General features: G+C 39.6%; 1 protein-coding gene across 4 annotated transcripts in view; it reads left to right on the top strand.

The window, feature by feature from the left end:
* Positions 1–19989, top strand: part of GABPA (GA binding protein transcription factor subunit alpha) — a 37796-nt gene that overhangs the window by 694 nt on the left and 17113 nt on the right. For 2 of the 4 annotated variants that reach the window (XM_061134391.1, XM_061134389.1), the window contains exons 2-5: positions 8464–8566; positions 12363–12507; positions 16748–16832; positions 18965–19210. In XM_061134391.1, coding sequence (XP_060990374.1) covers positions 8490–8566; positions 12363–12507; positions 16748–16832; positions 18965–19210 — 553 coding nt within the window. In that variant the 5' untranslated portion in view covers positions 8464–8489. Of the gene's footprint in view, positions 1–5050; positions 5070–6380; positions 6578–8463; positions 8567–12362; positions 12508–16747; positions 16833–18964; positions 19211–19989 lie in introns of those variants that run through there. The other 2 variants (XM_061134392.1, XM_061134393.1) reach the window with 2 other exon arrangements.

The following is a 19989-nucleotide window of genomic DNA, read 5'->3' as shown; positions in this document are numbered from 1 at the left end:
CTTCTCCCCCACCGCGGCCCCCCCGCGGCCGCCTCTGTGTTTTGTTTCCGCTGGTCCCCGGCGCTGTGACTCCCATTTCCGTTCGTGGAGACTTGAGGGAGCCGGGTGGGGAGGGGCGGGGGAGGCTGTGCAGGGAGGGGCGGGGGGCGCGCGGCGCGGGGCTCCGCGAGGCCGCGCGCCCCCGGGGCCCGGGTAGTTCCTGTCACCTCTCGCCGCCCCCTCCCCGCCCTGTGCCCCTGCTCGGCTGTCCGCCGCGCTTCGCCGCCGCCGCCGCGGTCGGGACCTGATCCCGACGCCCCTGGGATTTCACAGGACTATGCCATATCGATCTTCTTGCCAGCTCAGCGATGCGCTCTCCCTTCGCGTCCAGTGGTCTTTCTAGAATTGTCTTACAGTTGCGTTAAAGCCATCGGTTTAATGTTTATGGTGTCCATTGGGTTTCTTTTAGAAACGAGGAAGTGAGACAAGGAGAAAACGATGGGTTAGTGTAGCTTGTCAGCTTTTTAAGTTTGTTTTTGCAGGCTGGAAGATAAACCAACAACGTCTTTGTATTTAGGAATCCCAGTTTGATTAGGTTAACGGCAGGGAGGACCACGCCTAATGTGCACTGCTGGAGATTAGTGATTTAGAAATACTCGCTGTAGTTCTCATCCTTGGAGGTAGCAAAGGTTTAGAAGGGTCCATTTAAGCAAAGAACTGGGCAGGGATAATGTTCTTAGGTATTGTATTGTCTTAATGTCAAAAGAAACTGGGTCAACTAGTTCGAAACGGGAGGGAATAATAAGTTCTCTCTTTTAGGATTTGATCCAAGCTTTCCAGCCTTACTTATTTTCGGACAAATTCTGACGCGAGGTGGACTTAACGTCAGTTTTACCTAGATTGCGTCTACAGGAGCAATGACATGAGGCGTGAATCGTCTTAAAAATAAGAATCTAAATAATGAGCTAGGTGTTTAATGAAGGAATATGTGGAGGCTGAACAGTCAATTAAAACTGTTGACTTTAATCTCCCTCCAACTTTTATTTATAAAACTTCGCCTAGAGGAAAATTCAAATAATTATACAGTGAAATTGTGCAAGGTACACCTTCACCCCCAGAATCGCCAAGTTTGCCACACTTCCGCCACACTTGCTTTCTCTCCACATGTATACACACAGATGTCTGTGTTTTACTTTTTCTTAGCTATTGACTTTTATCATTAAAAAACAAAAATGTCTTTTTTCTCAGAATATTTAACAGTATTTTTTAACTTGAGAAAAACTCCCAGATTACACTTATATTTATTTATCCTTTATTTACTTACTGTCCTTCACTATGAAAAATCATCCTAAACTCTGTAAACTAATACCGTGCTCCAGTGGAGAATAATCCTCAAATTTATCTGTGGCTTTAAAAGATAGTGGTGAATATAACTGTATTTTAAAGAATACTAGCCTTTCCTGGAATTTTTAGTTAAATATAAATTTGTATTCATTTTGTGAAGTGTTCTGAATGCAGGTTCGATTTAATCCAGGAAAAACCGGTGTCAAGGGACGTTTTCCTATGTGGAAAAGTCTCCAAGTAATACTGTCTTCTCCATTTTCTTAAGTATTGACATAGAATCTTGGGCAGTTGGCTCCAGGAGAAGAACTAAGACCCACTCAAGCAATGACAGCAAAGATTTGGACAGCTTGCCAAATGTCTCCATTGCTTCTTTACGCTAAATTTAGAGAATTGAGAAAGAAGATCAATTCAGAGACTTAACACAGTGTTTTCCAAAAGTGTATTGGATTCATTTCCCCCCCCCCCCCCCACCCTTGGCACCTTTTAGAGACTGATCTCTAACTTTTTTGAAAGATCACAGTATAAATTTCTTGTAACAACTCTGTTTTAGTGCTTCTGTCAAGAGGTGTGCCAAGTATCCCTGTTGATCAAAGCCCTTAGGGCTATTTCTCAGTCTCTGGTAGTTACAGAAAACTGGGTTCATCTTTTTGTGTGTGAGACTAAAGACAACCAAACCAAAGAGCAGGAGAAGAAAAGATTTATTACTTAGAGCAAGAAGAACACCGGGGGATCTTTCCCAAAGCAGCATAATTGGGAAAAGTCTTAAGCTAAGGATATATGCATATTCATGAAGGAACTTGAAGAGGAGAGTTCAGGATAGGATTGGGGCAGAGGTTGACAGCATCCAAGCTTTAGTTGATTGAAGTCACAAAGGTCAGAAAAGGTCAATATCATCATCCTTTAAGTTATAGTTGATCTAGTGGTTGAGCACTATAGGAGGGTTTAAATTCTGCAGAGCAGCTCAAGAAAGTGCTTCAGGCTAATCTTTACCATGGAAACAGAACCTGGAGTTTTTATACTGATTTATTATCTTTGCTATTGTTATTCCTTAAGAGCATTATTACTGAGATCTATTCAAGGGTAAGCATTGTGGTTAGGCTTAGATCTCAAAATGGCTTAGGAAAAAAACTGCTTCTATTTGTCAAAAGCCATGCCTGATTCTTCTTTTCTGGGGACATCCTACCCTGTCTGCTTACAGTGCTTTCTTTTTTGTTTGTTTTGATTGTTTATTTGAATTTTATTGGTCATGCTGCATGACCTGTGGGATGTTAGTTCTCGGACCAGGGATGGAAGCCATGCCCCCTACATTGGAAGCATGGAACTTTAATCACTGGACCATCAGGGAAATTCCTAAAGTTCTTTCTTTTTTTCTGAAGTCCTTAGAAAATTCACTCATTTTAAAAGTTGGTTATGGAAATGGGAGTGGACTTGCTCGTGGACCCTGAAAAATAAAACATAAATGATCCTTTTAAATTTTGTCCGGCTATAGGGACAGGGGAGCCAGGTTGGCTGCCGTCTATGGGGTCGCACAAAGTCAGACATGACTGAAGTGACTTAGCAGCAGCATAAGCCTTAGTCTGTTTCTCACTTTTTTCTGTACAGTTTTTATGCTTTGTGTGTGTGTGTTCATTATCTCCTTGTTTCTGTTACTAAAGTTCCATAGTGCCTGCTGCTTTCACATTTTCTTGTATCTGCAGTACTCTCTTATCACGGGTTCCTGTATTGGCTCCAGGTTTCAGCTATCTCCAGGAAAGCTACACTTAACATATTATTACCAACCACTGTGAGAATGTCTCTGGAATGCTTATCTAAGGGCAAGATTGCTGGGTCATAGGTATAATCACTTCATTTGAGCAAGTGCTGCTAGATGTTTCTCCAGAGTAGTCAGTCCTGTCTGTCCTCCATCACCAGAGGCAGGATCCCTGTGCTCCTAAGTCCCAATGCTCTTTTCTGTCTTCAGCATTCTGATCTTTGCCGCACACACACAGAATAAGGTGAATAGCTTGAACGTGAGCATCTCCTCATGTCCTTAGCCATTTTGGTTTCCCTTTAGGTGAGTTTCCTTCTTTGCCTACTTTTCTAATTTGTCCTGACTATTGAGGGATTGTTACCAACTTGCAGGAGTTCACTGTGTATTCCAGTTGTTATTTCCTTATCATGTATGGATATTGGAAGTGTCTCTTCCTAGACTATATCTTGTCTGTTGAACATAGATCTTAACTTTTATGTAATGAAATTATCAGCTTTTTTTCCTTATAATATGTTTTTGGAATTTTAAGAAATGAATGCTTTTCTATCCTTAGACCACAAAAAAAATTCCACCACTTTGTTCTATTAGTTTTATAGTTTTACCTTTCACATTTAAGCCGTCTAGATTTCTGAAGTCAATTATGTGGTGTGAGATGGTTCTTATCAGTCTGTTCAGTCACTCAGTTGTGTCCGACTCACTGCGACCTCATGGATTGCAGCACCCCAGGATTCCCTGTCCATCACCAACTCCGGGAGCTTGGTCAAACTAATGTCCATTGAGTTGGTGATGGCATCCAACCATCTTGTCCTCTGTCGTTCCCTTCTCCTCTTGGCTTCAGTCTTTCCCAGCATCAGGGTCTTTTCCAGTGAGTCAGCTCTTTGCATCAGGTGGCCAAAGGATTAGAGCTTCAGCTTCAGCATCAGTCCTTCCAGTGAATATTCAGGACTGATTTTCTTTAGGACTAACTGGTTTGATCACCTTGCAGTCCAAGGGATTCTCAAGAGTCTTCTCCACCAACACAGTTCAAAAGCATCAATTCTTTGGCACTCAGCTTTCTTTATAGTCCAACTCTCACATGACTATTGGAAAAACCATAGCTTTGACTAGATGGACCTTTGTCGGCAAAGTAATGTCTCTGCTTTTTAATATGCTGTCTAGGTTGGTCATAGCTTTTCTTCCAAGGAGCAAAGCATCTTTTAACTTCATGACTGCAGTCGCAACCTGCAGTGATTTTGGAGCCCAAGAAAATAAAGTTTGTCACTGTTTCCATTATTTCCCCATCTGTTTGATGTGAAGTGATGGACCAGATGCCATAATCTTTGTTTTTTGAATGTTGAGTTTTAAGCCAGCTTTTTCACTCTCTTGTTTAACTTTCATTAAGAGGCTTTTTAGTTCCTCTTCACTTTCTGCCATAAGAGTGGTGTCATCTGTGTATTTGAGGTTATTGATATTTCTCCCGGCAGTCTTGATTCCAGCTTGTGCCTCACCCAGCCCAGCATTTTGCATGATGTACTCTGCATATAAGTTAAATAAGCAGGGTGACAATATACAGCCTTGATGTACTCCTTTCCCTATTTGGAACCAGTCTGTTGTTCCATGTCCAGTTGTAATTTGCTTTTTGACTTTCATACAGATTTCTCGGGGGGCAGATAAGGTGGTCTGGTATTCCAATCTCTTTAAGAATTTTCCACAGTTTGTTGTGATCTACACAGTCAAAGGCTTTGGCATAATCAATAAAGCAGAAGTAGGTGTTTTTCTGGAACTCTCTTGCTTTTTCTATGATCCAGTGGTTGTTGGCAATTTGGATCCCTGGATCTTCCCAACCCAGGGATTGAACCCAGTCTCCCACATTGCAGGCAGATTCTTTACCAGCTGAGCCACAAGGGAAGCCCAAGAATACTGGAGTGGGTAGCCTATCCCTTCTCCATCGGATCTTCCCAACACAGGAATCGAACCGGAGTCTCCTGCATTGCAGGTGGATTCTTTACCAACTGAGGTATCAGGGAAGTCCAAAAATGACAACTATTTGAAATACAGGAGCCCCAAGGATCTGTTCATAAGTGAAAGTTGCTCAGTTGTGTCCAACTCTTTGTTTGCAATCCCATGGACTCTACAGTCCATGGAATTCTCCAGGCCAGAATACTGGAGTGGGTAGCTCTTCCCTTCTCCCAGGGGATCTTCCCAACCCAGGGATTAAACCCAAATCTCCCGCACTGCAGGTAGATTCTTTACCAGCTGAGCCACCAGGGAAGCCCCTTTGGTTTTTTATAACATTCACTTATTAAACACACTTAAATGCAGTGCCTGCAAAAGGAGAGGCACTGTTCAAAGTTCTTTGTGTACATCTGTGAACAAACACGCCTTCCCCAGTGAGCTTGCGCTGTTCTACAAGTCTGGTCCCTACTGGGTTACAGCCACCAGTGCTTTGCTTTAGTGCTCATGTTGAATTCCACAGTTTTAACACATAGTATCAATTAAGAAATGGGCTTTATGAAGAAAGGAAAGACTGATTAGGCTTTGGTCAGCAAGAAAGGAAGACAAAAGCCCTTCATTCTTCTGTCATCCCAAACAAAACCTGCTGGGGCCTGTGCATTCTGCTGGATATGCATGATATGTCTCTGTCCTGGTGGGGAGCCCCATCCTCTCATTATTATTCTTTGAATGTTTCCTGAAACTACAGTAACAAATTACTACAAACTTAGTGGCTTGAAAACACCAATTTATTATCATACGTTCCTGAAGTCAGAAGTCTGAAATGGGTCATTCTGGGATAAAATCAGGTGTTGGCAGAGTTGTATTTCTTCTGGAGGCTCTAAGGGAGGATCTGTCTCCTTTCTTTTTCCAAGTTTTAGAAGCTGCCTGTCTTCATTGGATTCTGGCTCTTTTTTTTTTTTCCCCATCTTCAAAGCCAATCACAGCCAGCCAGTCAAGTCCTCACTTTGAATCTCTGGATCTCTTTAGATTCTTCCTCTTTTAATGATTCTTGTGATTTCACTGGACTCACCTGGATAACCCAGGATAATCTCTGTATTTTAAGGTCAGCTGATTAGTAAATGTCCCAGGAAGCGCAGTACTGAAGAATCTTGTCTGCCAATGCAGGAGATGCAGAGATGTGGGTTCAATCCCTGGGTCAGATGATCCCCTGGAGGAAGAAACAGCAACCCACTCCAGTATTTCTTCCTGGGAGATACCAATGGGCAGAGGAGCCTGGCGGGCTACAGTCCGTGGGGTCGCAGAGTCGGACATGACTGAGCACGCATGCACTTAGTAAACTTAATTCCCCTTGGCCGTGTGATTTTCCTTAATCACAGGTTCTGGGTGGTTACCATGCCTTGGGAAGTTGAGACCTGGGAAAGCTCCTCCCACTTCCAGAAGCTAAGGAAAGTCCCTATTCCAGGCAAACCAACCTAAGTTCCTGGAGTTCTTTTTGGACAGTTTTGGTTCTTGCAACTTGACAGCAATCCAGCAGAGAAAGAAAGACAATAAATACTCGTGTGTTAGAAGGTGAGTGCTGTGGGCAAGCAGGAAGATGCACGAGCAAGGAAGGAGGCCGGTGTAGGCGAGGGGGTCGGAGCAGTGATGGCGGGAGGGTGAGGAGCCCTGTGAAGGGGCCCAGGACTCTTCCCAATACTGCTGTCAGCCCGAGCAGTGCTGTGATGTAACTTCATTTGTGAAAATGATCACGCCGGCTGTTGTATCCGTTGAGAACAGACTGTAAGGGAGCGCGGGCACCGACACGGGGGGAAACCTGCCAGAAAGAGGCTGTTGCAGTGTTCCGGGTGAGGCGTGCTGTGGCTCTTGTGCTGGTGTCTGCAGAATAGAGCCCGTCTTTGAGCAAACTGGTGAAGCGTGTGCTTGCGGTGATGGACCTCTAGTGTGACAGTGTGGAGCCCCAGGCAGCCTAGTCTCACTTAGCTGAAAACGCAAGTTTTCATGTAAGGGTGGGCTCAAAATAAGGCTATGTGCAAAGCATTTGAATGTGGTACCTGATACTCAGTAAATAATGGTTATCATTAAGAGGAATGAATATTTAGCATTTCTTCATTTTGTCAGATCTTCAAAGTGGAAGCATGAACTCCTTTGCAGATTTTAAAGTACCAAATTTAGAGGTCCATTCCTTGTAAGTCACAGAGTCAAAGGCACATAAAAGTGCTTTTTTATATCTAATAGTAAACTTAGAAAAGTGTACTCTGAACTGAGGGTGTATGTGGAATCCAAAGACATGCTTTATTCCTTTGAGAATTCGCCTACCAATGAAGGAGACACAGCTTCAATCCCTGGATGGGGAAGATCCCCTGGAGTAGGAAATGGCAACCCACTCCAGTATTTTTGCCTGGAAAATTCCATGGACAGAGGAGCCTGGCAGGCCACAGTCCATAGGGTTTCTAATAGTCAGACGCAACTGACTGAGCACGCATGCAAAGTGAGGTTGTAACAACCTGTAACTTACAGCATTAACACCTTGGAAATGGACATAAAGGATTGCCAACATATGCAGCTATTTTATGCATTACTTAGCATTTTTCAAACTATAACGTTTCAGTATTGGTAGCGCACATGGTACAAAACGGCACATGATGCATCAGTGGTACAAAGATCAGTGGGAGTTTAATGTAGGGAGTAAGAATTTTACATTCGAGAATTAAAGAATGCAATAGTTTGATTTAAAGGTATAAAACCACATCTGAAAATAATCATAAAGAATTCTAGTGTGTAATCAGGGCAGTTATTCACACATCTATGATTTTGTTACTTTATTTTACCTTTTGAGAATATTGTACTGGCATGTATAAGGTATGTAGTTTGTAACATAAATCATAGCTTGGGTTAATTTTTAATTTGGCTTTCTCTGTCAATAGTGGTTTACTGTAAACTCTGCTATTAAAGTACAGCTTTTTAGCTGGACAGTTGTAAACTTTTAAGCTCCATGTTGATCCCCCTCACCTCTGCCATGCTGTGTGGCATGTGATTATCTTAGTTCCCTCACCAGGGATCAAACTTATGCCCCCTGCCGTGGAAGCGCAGAGTCCTAACCACGGGGAATTCCCAAGTGGATTTTTAAGGTGCAGGTTTAAATCTGTTATTAAGACCCAACTGCTGTAGTACAGTCGGCATGCCTTTCATTTGATTTTGAAGTAATTAATTTGTTGACTGAGACTAGGGTCAAAAACATCCCAGTAAATCCAAGGGAGTGATACTGATGTCATGTCAGACTGGTAAACACCATTTAAACAAAAACTGGTTTATGAATATTGCTTGTGGATTTTCTATGTGAAGATTGCTTCCTCCTCTTCTGCTTACCGTCGGGTTTTATTTGAATTGGGTCTTTACTTCTTGTGTAATGTGTCTGCTTATGCATTTCAGAATGTCTTAAAGTTTAACTCTTGCAGGGCTGAGCTTGTGAAACCCTCCAGCCATGACGAAAAGAGAAGCGGAGGAGCTGATAGAGATCGAGATTGACGGCACAGAGAAGCCGGAGTGCACCGAGGAGAGGTGGGTGGTTTTTAATTCGCTGCTTTTTATGTTACCAGCAGGCCTAGGTAAAAATAGGAATCTCGCCAAGTTTTTTGGGGACCTCCCCCACCCCAACTGACCTCAGCATTTTGAGGGATAATGTATTGCCTTTTTCCTCTGACTTAATGGCTTTGTACCTGGGAGGAAAAGATAGTTTTAAACTAAAGATAGTAGTAAGCATAGCTAATAATGGTCAAGCCATTGATTGTGGTGGTTTCTACCCTTCAGGCACTGTTGGATTCTTTTTCCTTGTGTCAGTGCTGATTGCTTTTATTTCAGTAAGAGTTTAAGTCACAGCCTGAACTAGTTCAGCAAATAGTGACTATCAGGAGTACATCAATAAATAAGACTCTAATCTGCCGTGGTAGAGACTGCCTTATAATTGAAGAAGCACACAAGCTGTATGAGCCATCATCAGTCAGTCAGTCACTCATTGTGTCCAGTTCTTTGCAACTTCATGGACTGCAGCACGCCAGACCTCCCTGTCCATCACCAGCTCCCAGAGCTTGCTCAGACTCATGTCCATCGAGTCAGTGATGCCACCCAACCATCGCGTCCTCTGTTGTCCCCTTCTCCTCCCATCTTCACTCTTTGCCAGCATCAGGGTCTTTGAGTGAGTCAGCTCTTCGCATGAGGTGGCCAAAGTATTGGAGCTTCAGCTTCAGCATCAGTCCTTCCAATGAATATTCAGGACTGATTTCCTTTAGGATTAACTGGTTTGCTCTCCAAGGACTGCAGTCCAAGGACTGCAAGACTCTGAAGAGTCTTCACCAGCACTACAGTTCAAAACCATCAGTTCTTCAGCGCTCAGCTTTCACATGCATACCTGACTACTGGAAAAACCATAGCTTTGACTAAACGAGCCTTTGTCGGCAAAGTAATGTCTCTGTTTTTTAATATGCTGTCTAGGTTGGTCATGAGCCATCATTGTACTAAGCATATAGAGAAGTGAAAGGTGTTAGTTTTTGGAATAGTAATAGAATACTGCTTACTTCATTAAGGAAGGCGGGCAGTGATAATGAGTTCAGGATCCAAGGAGAGGATGTGAGTGAAAAGAGGGATTTGGGAGTCAAGAAGGACAAGGAAGGTAATGACTAATGGTCCTAGTTTACTCTGGAAAGCAGGAGCTGAGATAATGTACAGAAAGTAAGAGGGGCTGAAGAGTGGTAGAAAACTTCGAACAGAGGTTTAGAAGAACTCCAGTGGGAATGGACAGATTACTAAGGTTGAGCGTGCAGCTGAGATGAAAGACCTGAAATTGTTTAAAAATTGTATTTTACTGTGGTAAGAACATTTAATACAGTATGTACCCTCAGTAAATTTTTAAGTGTACCGTACAATATTGTCAGCTGTAGGCACAATGTTGTGCAATAGATCTTTTGCAACTTTTTTGTCTTGCATAATTGAGATTGTGTGCCAGTTAATTAGCAACTCTTCTGCCCTGAGGCTATGATTACTCGTGAAGCTGTGGTTACTCAGGCCACCTCATCTGCTCAGGCGAGATGTTTTGCTCTAGCTCAAAATACAAACTTTCTTTTAGTGTCCCCCGCCCTGTCCTCTCCCACCATGCCTTGGCATGGAAACATTTTCCTGGCCACAAAGGTCTAAAATACCTTGGCATGACTGCACAGGAGACATTAAGTTTTGAATGGAGCTTTTCTGTATGTTTGATTATGCTATTTTCTCCAGCAGAAGCAATAGGCTACTTGCCTCTCTTATTTTCATATATATACATATGTATGTGTGTATATACGTATATACATACACTTATTTATTTAGCACATTACTCCAAAACTTTGCAGCTTAAAACACCCAACAGTTACTCTTGCACAGAGTTTCTGAGTCAGGAGCCTCTCATGCAGTCAGTTGGCTGCTTGGTTCTGGCTCAGAGACTCTCAAGAGCTTGCAGTTAGGCTGTCTGTCTGGGCTACAGTACTCTGAAGAGTTGGCTGAGGTTAGCATATCTGTTTCTAAAATCACTCATAAGACTGGTGACAGGACCACTCACTTCCTCAGCACGTGGGCTTCATGTAGGGCTGCTCACCACACGGCGGCTGGCTTTCCCTAGAGCACATGGTCCGAGGGAGCGTTCGCCACTGCGTCTTTTTAAACAAGCTAATCTTAGAGGCAGTACTTGTATCACTCTGCCTTAGTCGTTTGGTCACATAGTCCAGCCTTGGGACAGTTTGGGAGGGAACTGTAAAAAGCTGTAAATATTAGAAGGTGAGGATCATTTGAGCTGTCTTGAAGCCTGACATGAATATATTTATGTTTTTGTACACACATATGTATAAATGATCCACAGAGTGTAAAGTTTTTACTGTCTGACTTGGTAGAGAGAACCTTCGTTGATGTCTCATGTAAGAGGTTGGTAGTTACTGTGATTTAGTTACTGTTGACCTGGGGAGTAGCTATGTGAAGCGGGCGGTTACAGCTGTCTAGTTGGAGCAGAGTGCTATGCAGGAATGTAGGTCCCGTGACGTGAGATCATCTACATTTTCTCAAGGGAAATTGGTAATCAGATTTTTTTATATGGATCTCCCAAGGTTTAAATGATGGCAACAGAATATTTTTAAATGTTTTAAATGTTGAGCTTATGTAAAATGGGTCCTTAAAAATCTGTGTTAAAGTGACATCTGACTCTTGTAAAGAGTATTGTTACAAAAAAAAAGAAACATATAGCCCACTCTGCTATAGCTGAAGAATTTGTAAAAATATTTACATAGCCAAAAGACCCAATTAATTTGCCTTAACAAATAGTAATAATAATAAAATGTTTATTATTTTAAAATAAATTTTTTTTTCAGTCATGAGTGGTCTCTTTTATAAATTTTAAGTTTTAGGAATTTAGGCTACATATATTCACTGAATTTCATGTATTTATTGAATTATACTTGGAATTTATGTGAAAATGTAACGACAAATTTTTAAGTACACACTGTTTTTGACTACTGTGAGATTTAAACCATATTTAAATTAAGCATATGAAACTTGATTGAATTGTAGATGTACCAATTCAGCAAATACTTATTGGTGTCTACTTTCCATTTGGCCTCAAGTAAGTATTCACAAAAGATATGTGGAATTACCAAAGATTTTACTCTTATAGAACTTACGGGTTTTTTTAGAACTTAGACTATGAAATAAAAATGCAAAAGAGCACATGGAGAGTTTTAAAGGAAGAATATAATTCTTTAAGGTGAATCTAGACTGATGATAACCGGTAGTTTTCAGATTAGATTAGATGGAAAATATTTTATATAACCTGTATTTTCATGTCTTATAACTTGTATTATTGTATTGATTTGGGGAAGTAGAGACAGCATACAAGTTTTGAAGAGACTTTTTATATTCCTTTTTGAAGGAATTCCTTTTTTATATTTCCTTCCTAAAATTCTTCAAAATAACTTGAAAATATAAATGCAGACATTTCCCCTTAAATATTGTAGTGTAAGCAATACTAGTATGCATATACACACATGTCCATATGTGTGCATGTGTGTGTGTGTATGATGCGGTATATTTGCAAAGGTGCCTTAAATTTCAAGCTTGCATTTCTTTGTGTAATGTGATTTGTGATTAAGTTTGGCAACACTGGTTGATGATGAGCTTACCACTCTGAAAGGTGTCTGTGCAGAAATGAGTTTCAACCAGAAATGTGTTTTGGAATTGAATTTTGTTTTGAACATATTGTTGGGTTAATATCCAGGGTAAGAAGGTAATTGTTCACCACTACATTCTTTAACATTGGGTCCTCTGACATTATATTCTTCAGCATTGTAGAGCAGACCTACACTCCAGCTGAATGTGTAAGTCAGGCCATAGACATCAATGAGCCAATCGGCAATTTAAAGAAACTACTAGAACCAAGACTGCAGTGTTCTCTGGATGCTCACGAAATTTGCCTGCAGGATATCCAGGTATTATGTTTTTTCTTTTTTGAGATTTGTATTTCAGCATTTATGTCTGCATTAGAAATGGCTTTGTTGTTATTGTTGGCCTTTTCTAACTATAGCATTTATCTCCCCTGTATCTCCATTTGACCTATATTTTTATAAAATGTAAGCATTTAGAAATAGAGTTCTTTCAGAAACATTTGTTCCACTTAGAATTATTTTTAAAAGATTAATAAATCAAACTTTGCTTTTTCACCTGGACAAATGCAAAATGAGAAGTTTAAATCCAGTTTAATCAGAGCTTAAACGTAGTGAGAAGCACATTGACCTTGAAAGTTGAAGAACTGTGCCCTCACGTCCTGTTTCTAACTAACTTTTAACTTGTTTGTACATCAGTTTCCTCCTCTTTTAGATTTTTGACCAAATGATTTTATATTCACTTCCATCTTTGTTTGCTCCAGCAGTAAATTTTGGATAAAAATTTAAATACCACTATATGTATATTTCTTGGAGATTGTTGCAATAGGAGTTTACCTGTGGTAATATAATAATAACATATTGTGTTTGCAGCATATTTATAGTCATGTTTTATGGTATTCTTTCAAGAAAGGGAGTATTTTTATGTATAAAAAGTAGTTGCCTATATAGGGTTGCTCAAATAGTTTCTTCGGACCTTTCTTGAACATATGAATAAGTACTAGGGATTTATTCTGTTTTTTTAATGCTGTCTTAGGTATATCATGTCATCTTTTCGAATGTTTGGCTTGGTTTATTCTTCACTCCTCCCCCCTCTGCCTTGTAATGTAGCTATTCCACAAATCAGAACTTCTGCCTCAGTTTCTTAAAAATTCGAATCATGTCTCCTCTATTTTAAAATAAGATACTAATGTATAATAAGTTGAAATGTTTTAATTTGTGAATTTTAGTTGCCATCTAACTATACTTTTTTTCCTGGTAAGTCTAATGAATATTAGGAGAGGAGGGAAGTTGCTCTTATAAAGATAATATATGTGAGTCTAATAATACTGTGATTTAAGGTTTTTCTTCTCTCAGCTATGAATTAACATAATTCATAACATAATTCATAGGGGTGAATTAACATAATCTTTTTGGAAGGTAACTTAGTATTTAGTGTCTTAATGTTGAACGTGAACTATTTAGCAGCTTTCTTCAAGGAATTTTCTTAAGTGCTCCCTCAGTGAGCAAAGGCATACATTGCATAGTTGTGCAGAAACTAAAAATGTCTCAAATAATCCAAAAATAGGAATCAGATAAATAAAGTCTGTTGATTAGAATTCAAGGCAGCCATTAAAAATAACTGAACCAGGGCTTCCCTGGTGGTCCAGTGGTTAAGACTCCACACTTCCACTGTAGGGGACGAGGGTTTGATCCCTGGTTGGGGAAGTTCTGCATGCTGTGAGGTGCAGCCAAAAAATAAATTGGTCAACTAGAGTTATATGGGCAGTTTAGATTGAATGGAAAAATATTTGCAAGACATTTCTAAATTATCTCATTCTTCACAGCAGTCTTTGAAGTTGGCATATTTTAAGTCATAATCTGCAGATGTAGCAACTGAGATTTAAAAGAAATTAATTTGCCCAGTGTATTGGGGTGCATTGGAATTTGAACTGAGGCCTATGTAACTGTAGAACTCTCTTCACTTGTTCGAGGCTGACTTTTTAGGAAAGTTTTCCTTGCATAATTCAGTGTCATTGGACTTACCTTGTTTTTTCTTATGTGTAAAATTAAGGGGAATTTGGACTCAATGTCTTAGTTGTCTTTTAGCTCTGACATTTGTTGCTGCTCTTATAATATCTGACCTAACTAAAATGAAAGTATCACCTGCAAAGTAGCCAACCTATCATAGGATCTCAATAAATATTGGTTGAAGGGATCAAACCTGGGCCATAGCAGTGACAGAGCTAAATCCTAACCACTAGGCCTCCAGGGAATTATGCTGGAGAAGATTCTTGAGAATCCCTTGGAATGCAAGAAAATCAAACCAGTCAATCCTAAAGGAAACCAACCCTGAATATTCATTGGAAGGACTGACACTGAAGCTAAAAGTCTTAATACTTTGGCCACCTGATGCAAGGAGCTAGTTCATTGGAAATACCTTGATGCTGGGAAAGATTGAAGGCAGGAGAAGAAGAGGGTGACAGAGGAAGATGGTTGGATGGCATCATCAGCTCAATGGACATGAGTTTGAGCAAACTCTGGGAGATCGTGAGGGACCAGGAAGCCCGGCGTTCTGCAATCCATGGGGTAACAAAGAGTCGGATAGGGCTGAGCGCCTGAATAACAGTGCACCAGGCCTTGCCTCCCATGTCTTCAGCCTGCCTTTTGTCTGGAAAAAACTTTAGCCAAAGAATAAGTTTAATCAGAGAAGGAGAAAATGCAGAAACAAAGGAAAATAAAAATAATAACAAAACAAAAATAATTTAGTCATTAAGCAAAGTCAGGGACCTTTAGTTCTTTCTCAAGGGTTGTCATATCCTGTGAGCTGTCTTACAGATACTAAAACCGCCCCCAGGTGGAAGAAGTTTAACTGTATGATGACCAGACGGATGGCCAGACTGTAGCCATAACATAAGCTGCCACAATTCCAAGAATTTGCTTTAAGAAAATGGGAACAGACTGACCTGGAACTAAGATTAACTGTACTTAAAATGACCAAGATGACACTGGTCACACCACCAATGACCAATTTCAAGATGACTGTCAGAGCTGACTGTACTGTTTGTGCATGTAGCCCTCCTTCCATCTGTAAGTGCTCTTGCCCACTGATTGTCAGTGGAGGGGAGTCGGCCTTTGGATAGGACTCTGCTCCCCACCAATTGCCAGCATCCCAAATAAAGCAGACTTTCCTTACCACCAATAAATAAATGAATATTGGTCGAATAAATGGGAATATGCATAATTTATAGTATTGTAGAATTCAGAACTAGCTTTGAATCTAGGGCATTTTTCATTTCTTCCTGTCTGCCTTCCTCTCTTCAAAAAGAATATGAGGATAGCAACTTCTGTTTTCCATGTCATTTAAAACAAATATATAGTTGGAGTCAGAAGGCTTGCCACTTGTGTAATACAAATACGAATGCTTTTATATTTTCAGATGAGTGCTGACTTTAAAGCTGATGAACAGCACTTGCGTTGCGCTTCTCAAGGAATGTGACCCAAGATCAAATACCGTGCTTGAGTTCTGTCCTTGAGCCAGCTCTTACTGAATGAGCCAGCGCACTCAGTACCTGAGGGCCCTGTTTCAGAGCTGCACAGGATTTAGCTTCTAGCAGATAATGCCATTACCAGTGTCTACTAGAGAGGGCAGGAATCTCAGTGTTAGGAGAATTTTTAGCAAAATGCCATACAGAGTCTGTTGTATCAAGGAGTGAAGCTGCCCCGTTTGACCTGTCTGTCTGCAGGGTTACACAGTTTGCCTTGTCTCTATTTAAGTTAGATGCAGTCACTTAAGATTTTAGACTTTATGTGTATGGCATTTCTCATTTTAGAAAATAGGTTTGTACCATGATTCCCATATTGGCTGAATTTTAGGAATAAGAGTGGCAGGACTTTGTCTCTCCCGCTGTATGTATACACAGAAATATACCTTATTCAAAATAACTTAACAGAAACATGTTTTTAAACTTGATAAAATGTCCAGAAGTCAGAAGTTCTTTTTGCCGTTTGTGTGAAATGCACTCAAAAGCACTGATACTGAAAGATACCTAAAGGATATAGAACTATGACTAAAGATATTCATAGCTTGGTCAGGTAGTATGATTATAAGTCCTTTAACTTTGTTAACTTCATGATCAGAAATTAAATTAACCCTGATCTTACATGTGTATCCTTGGTTATGAAAAGATTTGGCAAGAAGTATATAAATAAATTTGTATAAATTGTCCCCGCTAATAAAAAACCCTTGCTTATTCATGGCAGATAACTTGCATTATCTTTTACCAGAAATACTTTTGCAGAAATAATAGTTGCCTTTTGGCATTATTTAAAATTCTAAACTAGACTCCAGAGCTAGAGAAAACCACTATTTAAAACAAGTCCTGTCTGTGTTGTCCTTAATTGCTACACAGTGGTGAAACCCTTCTCAGTTTTGGCAGAGAATTAAATGATATGACAACTTGAATAATTAAATGTGTTCTTGTAATTTAATTAGTATACCTCAGTAATAAGTCCTGTTTGGCACATCCACTTATATTAAACCAGATGACTGAGCTAAAGTAATCTTAATCCTTTCACCCATGTTTAGCTGGATCCTGAGCGAAGTTTATTTGACCAAGGAGTAAAGACAGATGGAACTGTACAGCTGAGTGTACAGGTAATTTCCTACCAAGGTAAGTTAATTTTAGTGTTGTCATTTAAAAATTTAACTCGTGTTTTTCTAGTAGTTTATAAGTTTTAGATGATTGTCTAAGTTAATGTGATGTTATAGTTAAATGTTTGTGCTTTTGATTTCATTGTTTTATCTGTCAGGACAAAGCAAATTGTCTAACACATTCTGCCTACTTTAATCAGGAAAGGATATATTATAGGATAGTAAATAACAGAATCCCAGGGAGGGCTGGAAGAACATGTGCTAGTTGACTTTCTAAAAATGCCTCAGCCACACTGCAGAACTGAATTCCCAGGGAAGCTGCTGCTCTGCTGGGATCTGGAAAATGCCAGATCTGAAAGCCATCACTAATTGCGTTGACTTGGAACTCTGCTCCCTTTTCAGTGATCTGCATTAGCCAATGGATGGATTGCTTGTCCCCTCTTAACTCATTTCCAAGTAGGATGCTCCTGCCAGTAATTCTGGAACCTAAGTCATGTCTGCGTTCCTGCAAGGAAACCTAGTCTCTGCAGTGTAGCAGGCAGAGAGGAGTTTGCACAGGCTGTGTGGGGTGACCCAGGCAGTCGCATCCACCACAGGAGTTTACTGATCTTTGCAAATACACAAGTCAGAAAATTCGGAAACCATGTTTGGTAGATCGAATTTTAGTTTTTTAAATGGGCTTGTTGGGATTTCTAACCAGAGTTTTAGACTAATTTTAATCTCTGAACATATTTGTTGTTGGTCAGCTGCTTAGTCATGTTTGACTCTCTGCAGCCCTGTGGACTGCAGCATGCCGGGCTCCTCTGTCCTCCACTGTCTCCTGGCGTTTGCTCAGATTCATGTCCATTGAGTTAGTGATGCTATGTGACTATCGCATCCTCTGCTGCCCCCCTTCTGTTTTTGCCTTCTGTCTTTCCCAGTGAATCAGGTGAAACACATTCTATTGCTTACAATTATGTTTCAGAAATCAAAGTTTTTTCCACATTATGAAAGTGGTAATTACCTACTTATGATCCTTAATTTCCCCAGAATTTTCCTATTGTTGGAAACAGGAAAGAAAAATCAGTCTTTGTTTTTTATCTTTAAAAGCTTAGTGACCTCTCAGTGCAAGTGTGTTTAAGAAGAGTTGACTTGATGAAATTTGATGGGGGATTAGCAAATAATTTTTAGGACAATTTTTTTTCAAAAATTGTGATTTTTTTTCTCATGAACATTTGAAAAAGCGACTTCTGTTTACACCACCTAATGAGTGAAAGCAGTATATTTTTCTGTAATACAGTTTTTGAGATTGAACTTCACAATAATGAAATTTTTATTTTTTTTTTCAAGTACACTTTGATTAAATTTTGATGTAGATTGTAACTAAATCAGTGAGCAAACGGTAGCCATTAAGTTGTATGATAGCTTCTTAGAACTGTCATTTTACCATAAGTAACTATGATTATTTCATAAAGGGCTAGTTTTAAAATATGTACTTTGTCTTCTAAAAAGACAAGGAGTCAGTAAATAATTTTAATTAGCTTAGAAAGACTTTTTTTAAACTTCTAAAGATGAGTAGCTACTCATTTATACTCTCCCTAGTGTAGTTTTAATTTCCTTTTACATGTTGGTTCTTTTTCTCTGTCTGTAGGTAAGGTGTGTGTGTCTGTATGCGTGGTGGTGGTGGTCTTAAATTATTTTAGATTTATGGAAAAGTTGCAAGTGTAGTAAAAGAATTCCTGGATATCCTTCACCCAGATTCCCCAAATGTTAACTTTTATTATCACATTGCTTTATTCTGTCTCTTCCTCATCCCCACATTATTTTTTTGACTTGGTTAAGAGTAAGATGCAGACATAATTTTTTTTCTGTCTCTAAATACATTAGTGTGTGTGTTTTCCAAAACAAAGAATTCTTTTGCATGACCACAGTTATCAAAATCAGGAAATTAATACTGATGCAATACTGTCCTATGATCTACCAAACTTCTGTTGAATTGTTTTTGTTATTTAGTAGACCTCTGTTCAAGTTCTCTAGACATAATGCTAAAAATATTTAACATGGAGTTCTGCTCTACTATTTGAGAACATATAAACTAAACTAAATTTTGCTGTGTTACTTTTGTGTTTTTGCTTAGATATACTTTTTTTTTTTTCTTTAATCATTGTTAAGGAATTGAACCAAAGCTAAATATCCTGGAAATTGTTAAACCTGCCGAAACGGTTGAAGTAGTTATTGATCCAGATGCTCACCATGCGGAAGCAGAAGCACATCTTGTTGAGGAAGCTCAAGTGATAACTCTCGATGGGACAAAACACATTACAACCATTTCAGATGAAACGTCAGAACAAGTGACCAGATGGGCGGCTGCGCTGGAAGGTTACAGGAAAGAGCAAGAGCGTCTTGGGATACCCTATGGTAATAAAATACATAATGATTATGTTAGGTAGAATAATATTTAGGCTTGACATAGAAGACAGTATGGTGAATAAGTTATACATTTTAAATATAGAACTTTTAGGAAATAGATTTTCTGTGTATCTTTTTTTTTTTTTTGGACTGTTAATACATGATGGTGCTGGGAATACAATGATAAACATTTTTTTTTTAATCCTGCCCTTATGGCATTCATAATTTAGTTAAAGAGAGAAACAATAAATGAAAAGAAGTAGTTTCCATAAAGGTGACATGTTTTTAAGTTGTCAATAATTAGTATAGAAGAAACATACTACTAGAATCTCAAAGGGATCATAGTGATCTGGGGGAATATTGGGAAAGAGTTTATTGTAGACAAGGAAACTTCTGGACATTCCAGACAGGGAGTATTTCTGCAAAGCTGAGAGGTTGGAGTGTGCTGAGTAGTGAGAAGATACAGTAGGTGAGGAATTATTCTGTAGCATTATAGAATTGATTTTGATTGATGCAGGTGACAATTGAAAATGGATGTGGCAGTGGGGTGTTACGTAAGTTGGAGCGGGTAGTTTCCATGTGTCTAGGTGATAACATTTAGGTTAGCCTAGACCAGGTGATTTCTGTGGGAGCAGAAAGAAGGAGAGGAATCAAAATAGTGATAGGACTGATCAGCTGGTTGATGGATTGCATGAGGATAGAGAGGGGAGAGTCGAATATTTATCTAACTTCTCAAGCTTGGGTGACTAGGCAATAATAATATTGATAAGAATTGGTTACATCTTCAT

Source organism: Dama dama, chromosome 31 (genome assembly GCF_033118175.1).
Source record: "Dama dama isolate Ldn47 chromosome 31, ASM3311817v1, whole genome shotgun sequence".
Taxonomy (NCBI): domain Eukaryota; kingdom Metazoa; phylum Chordata; class Mammalia; order Artiodactyla; family Cervidae; genus Dama; species Dama dama.
Note: the sequence above shows the minus strand (reverse complement) of the source record. Positions and strands in the feature narration are given on the sequence as shown.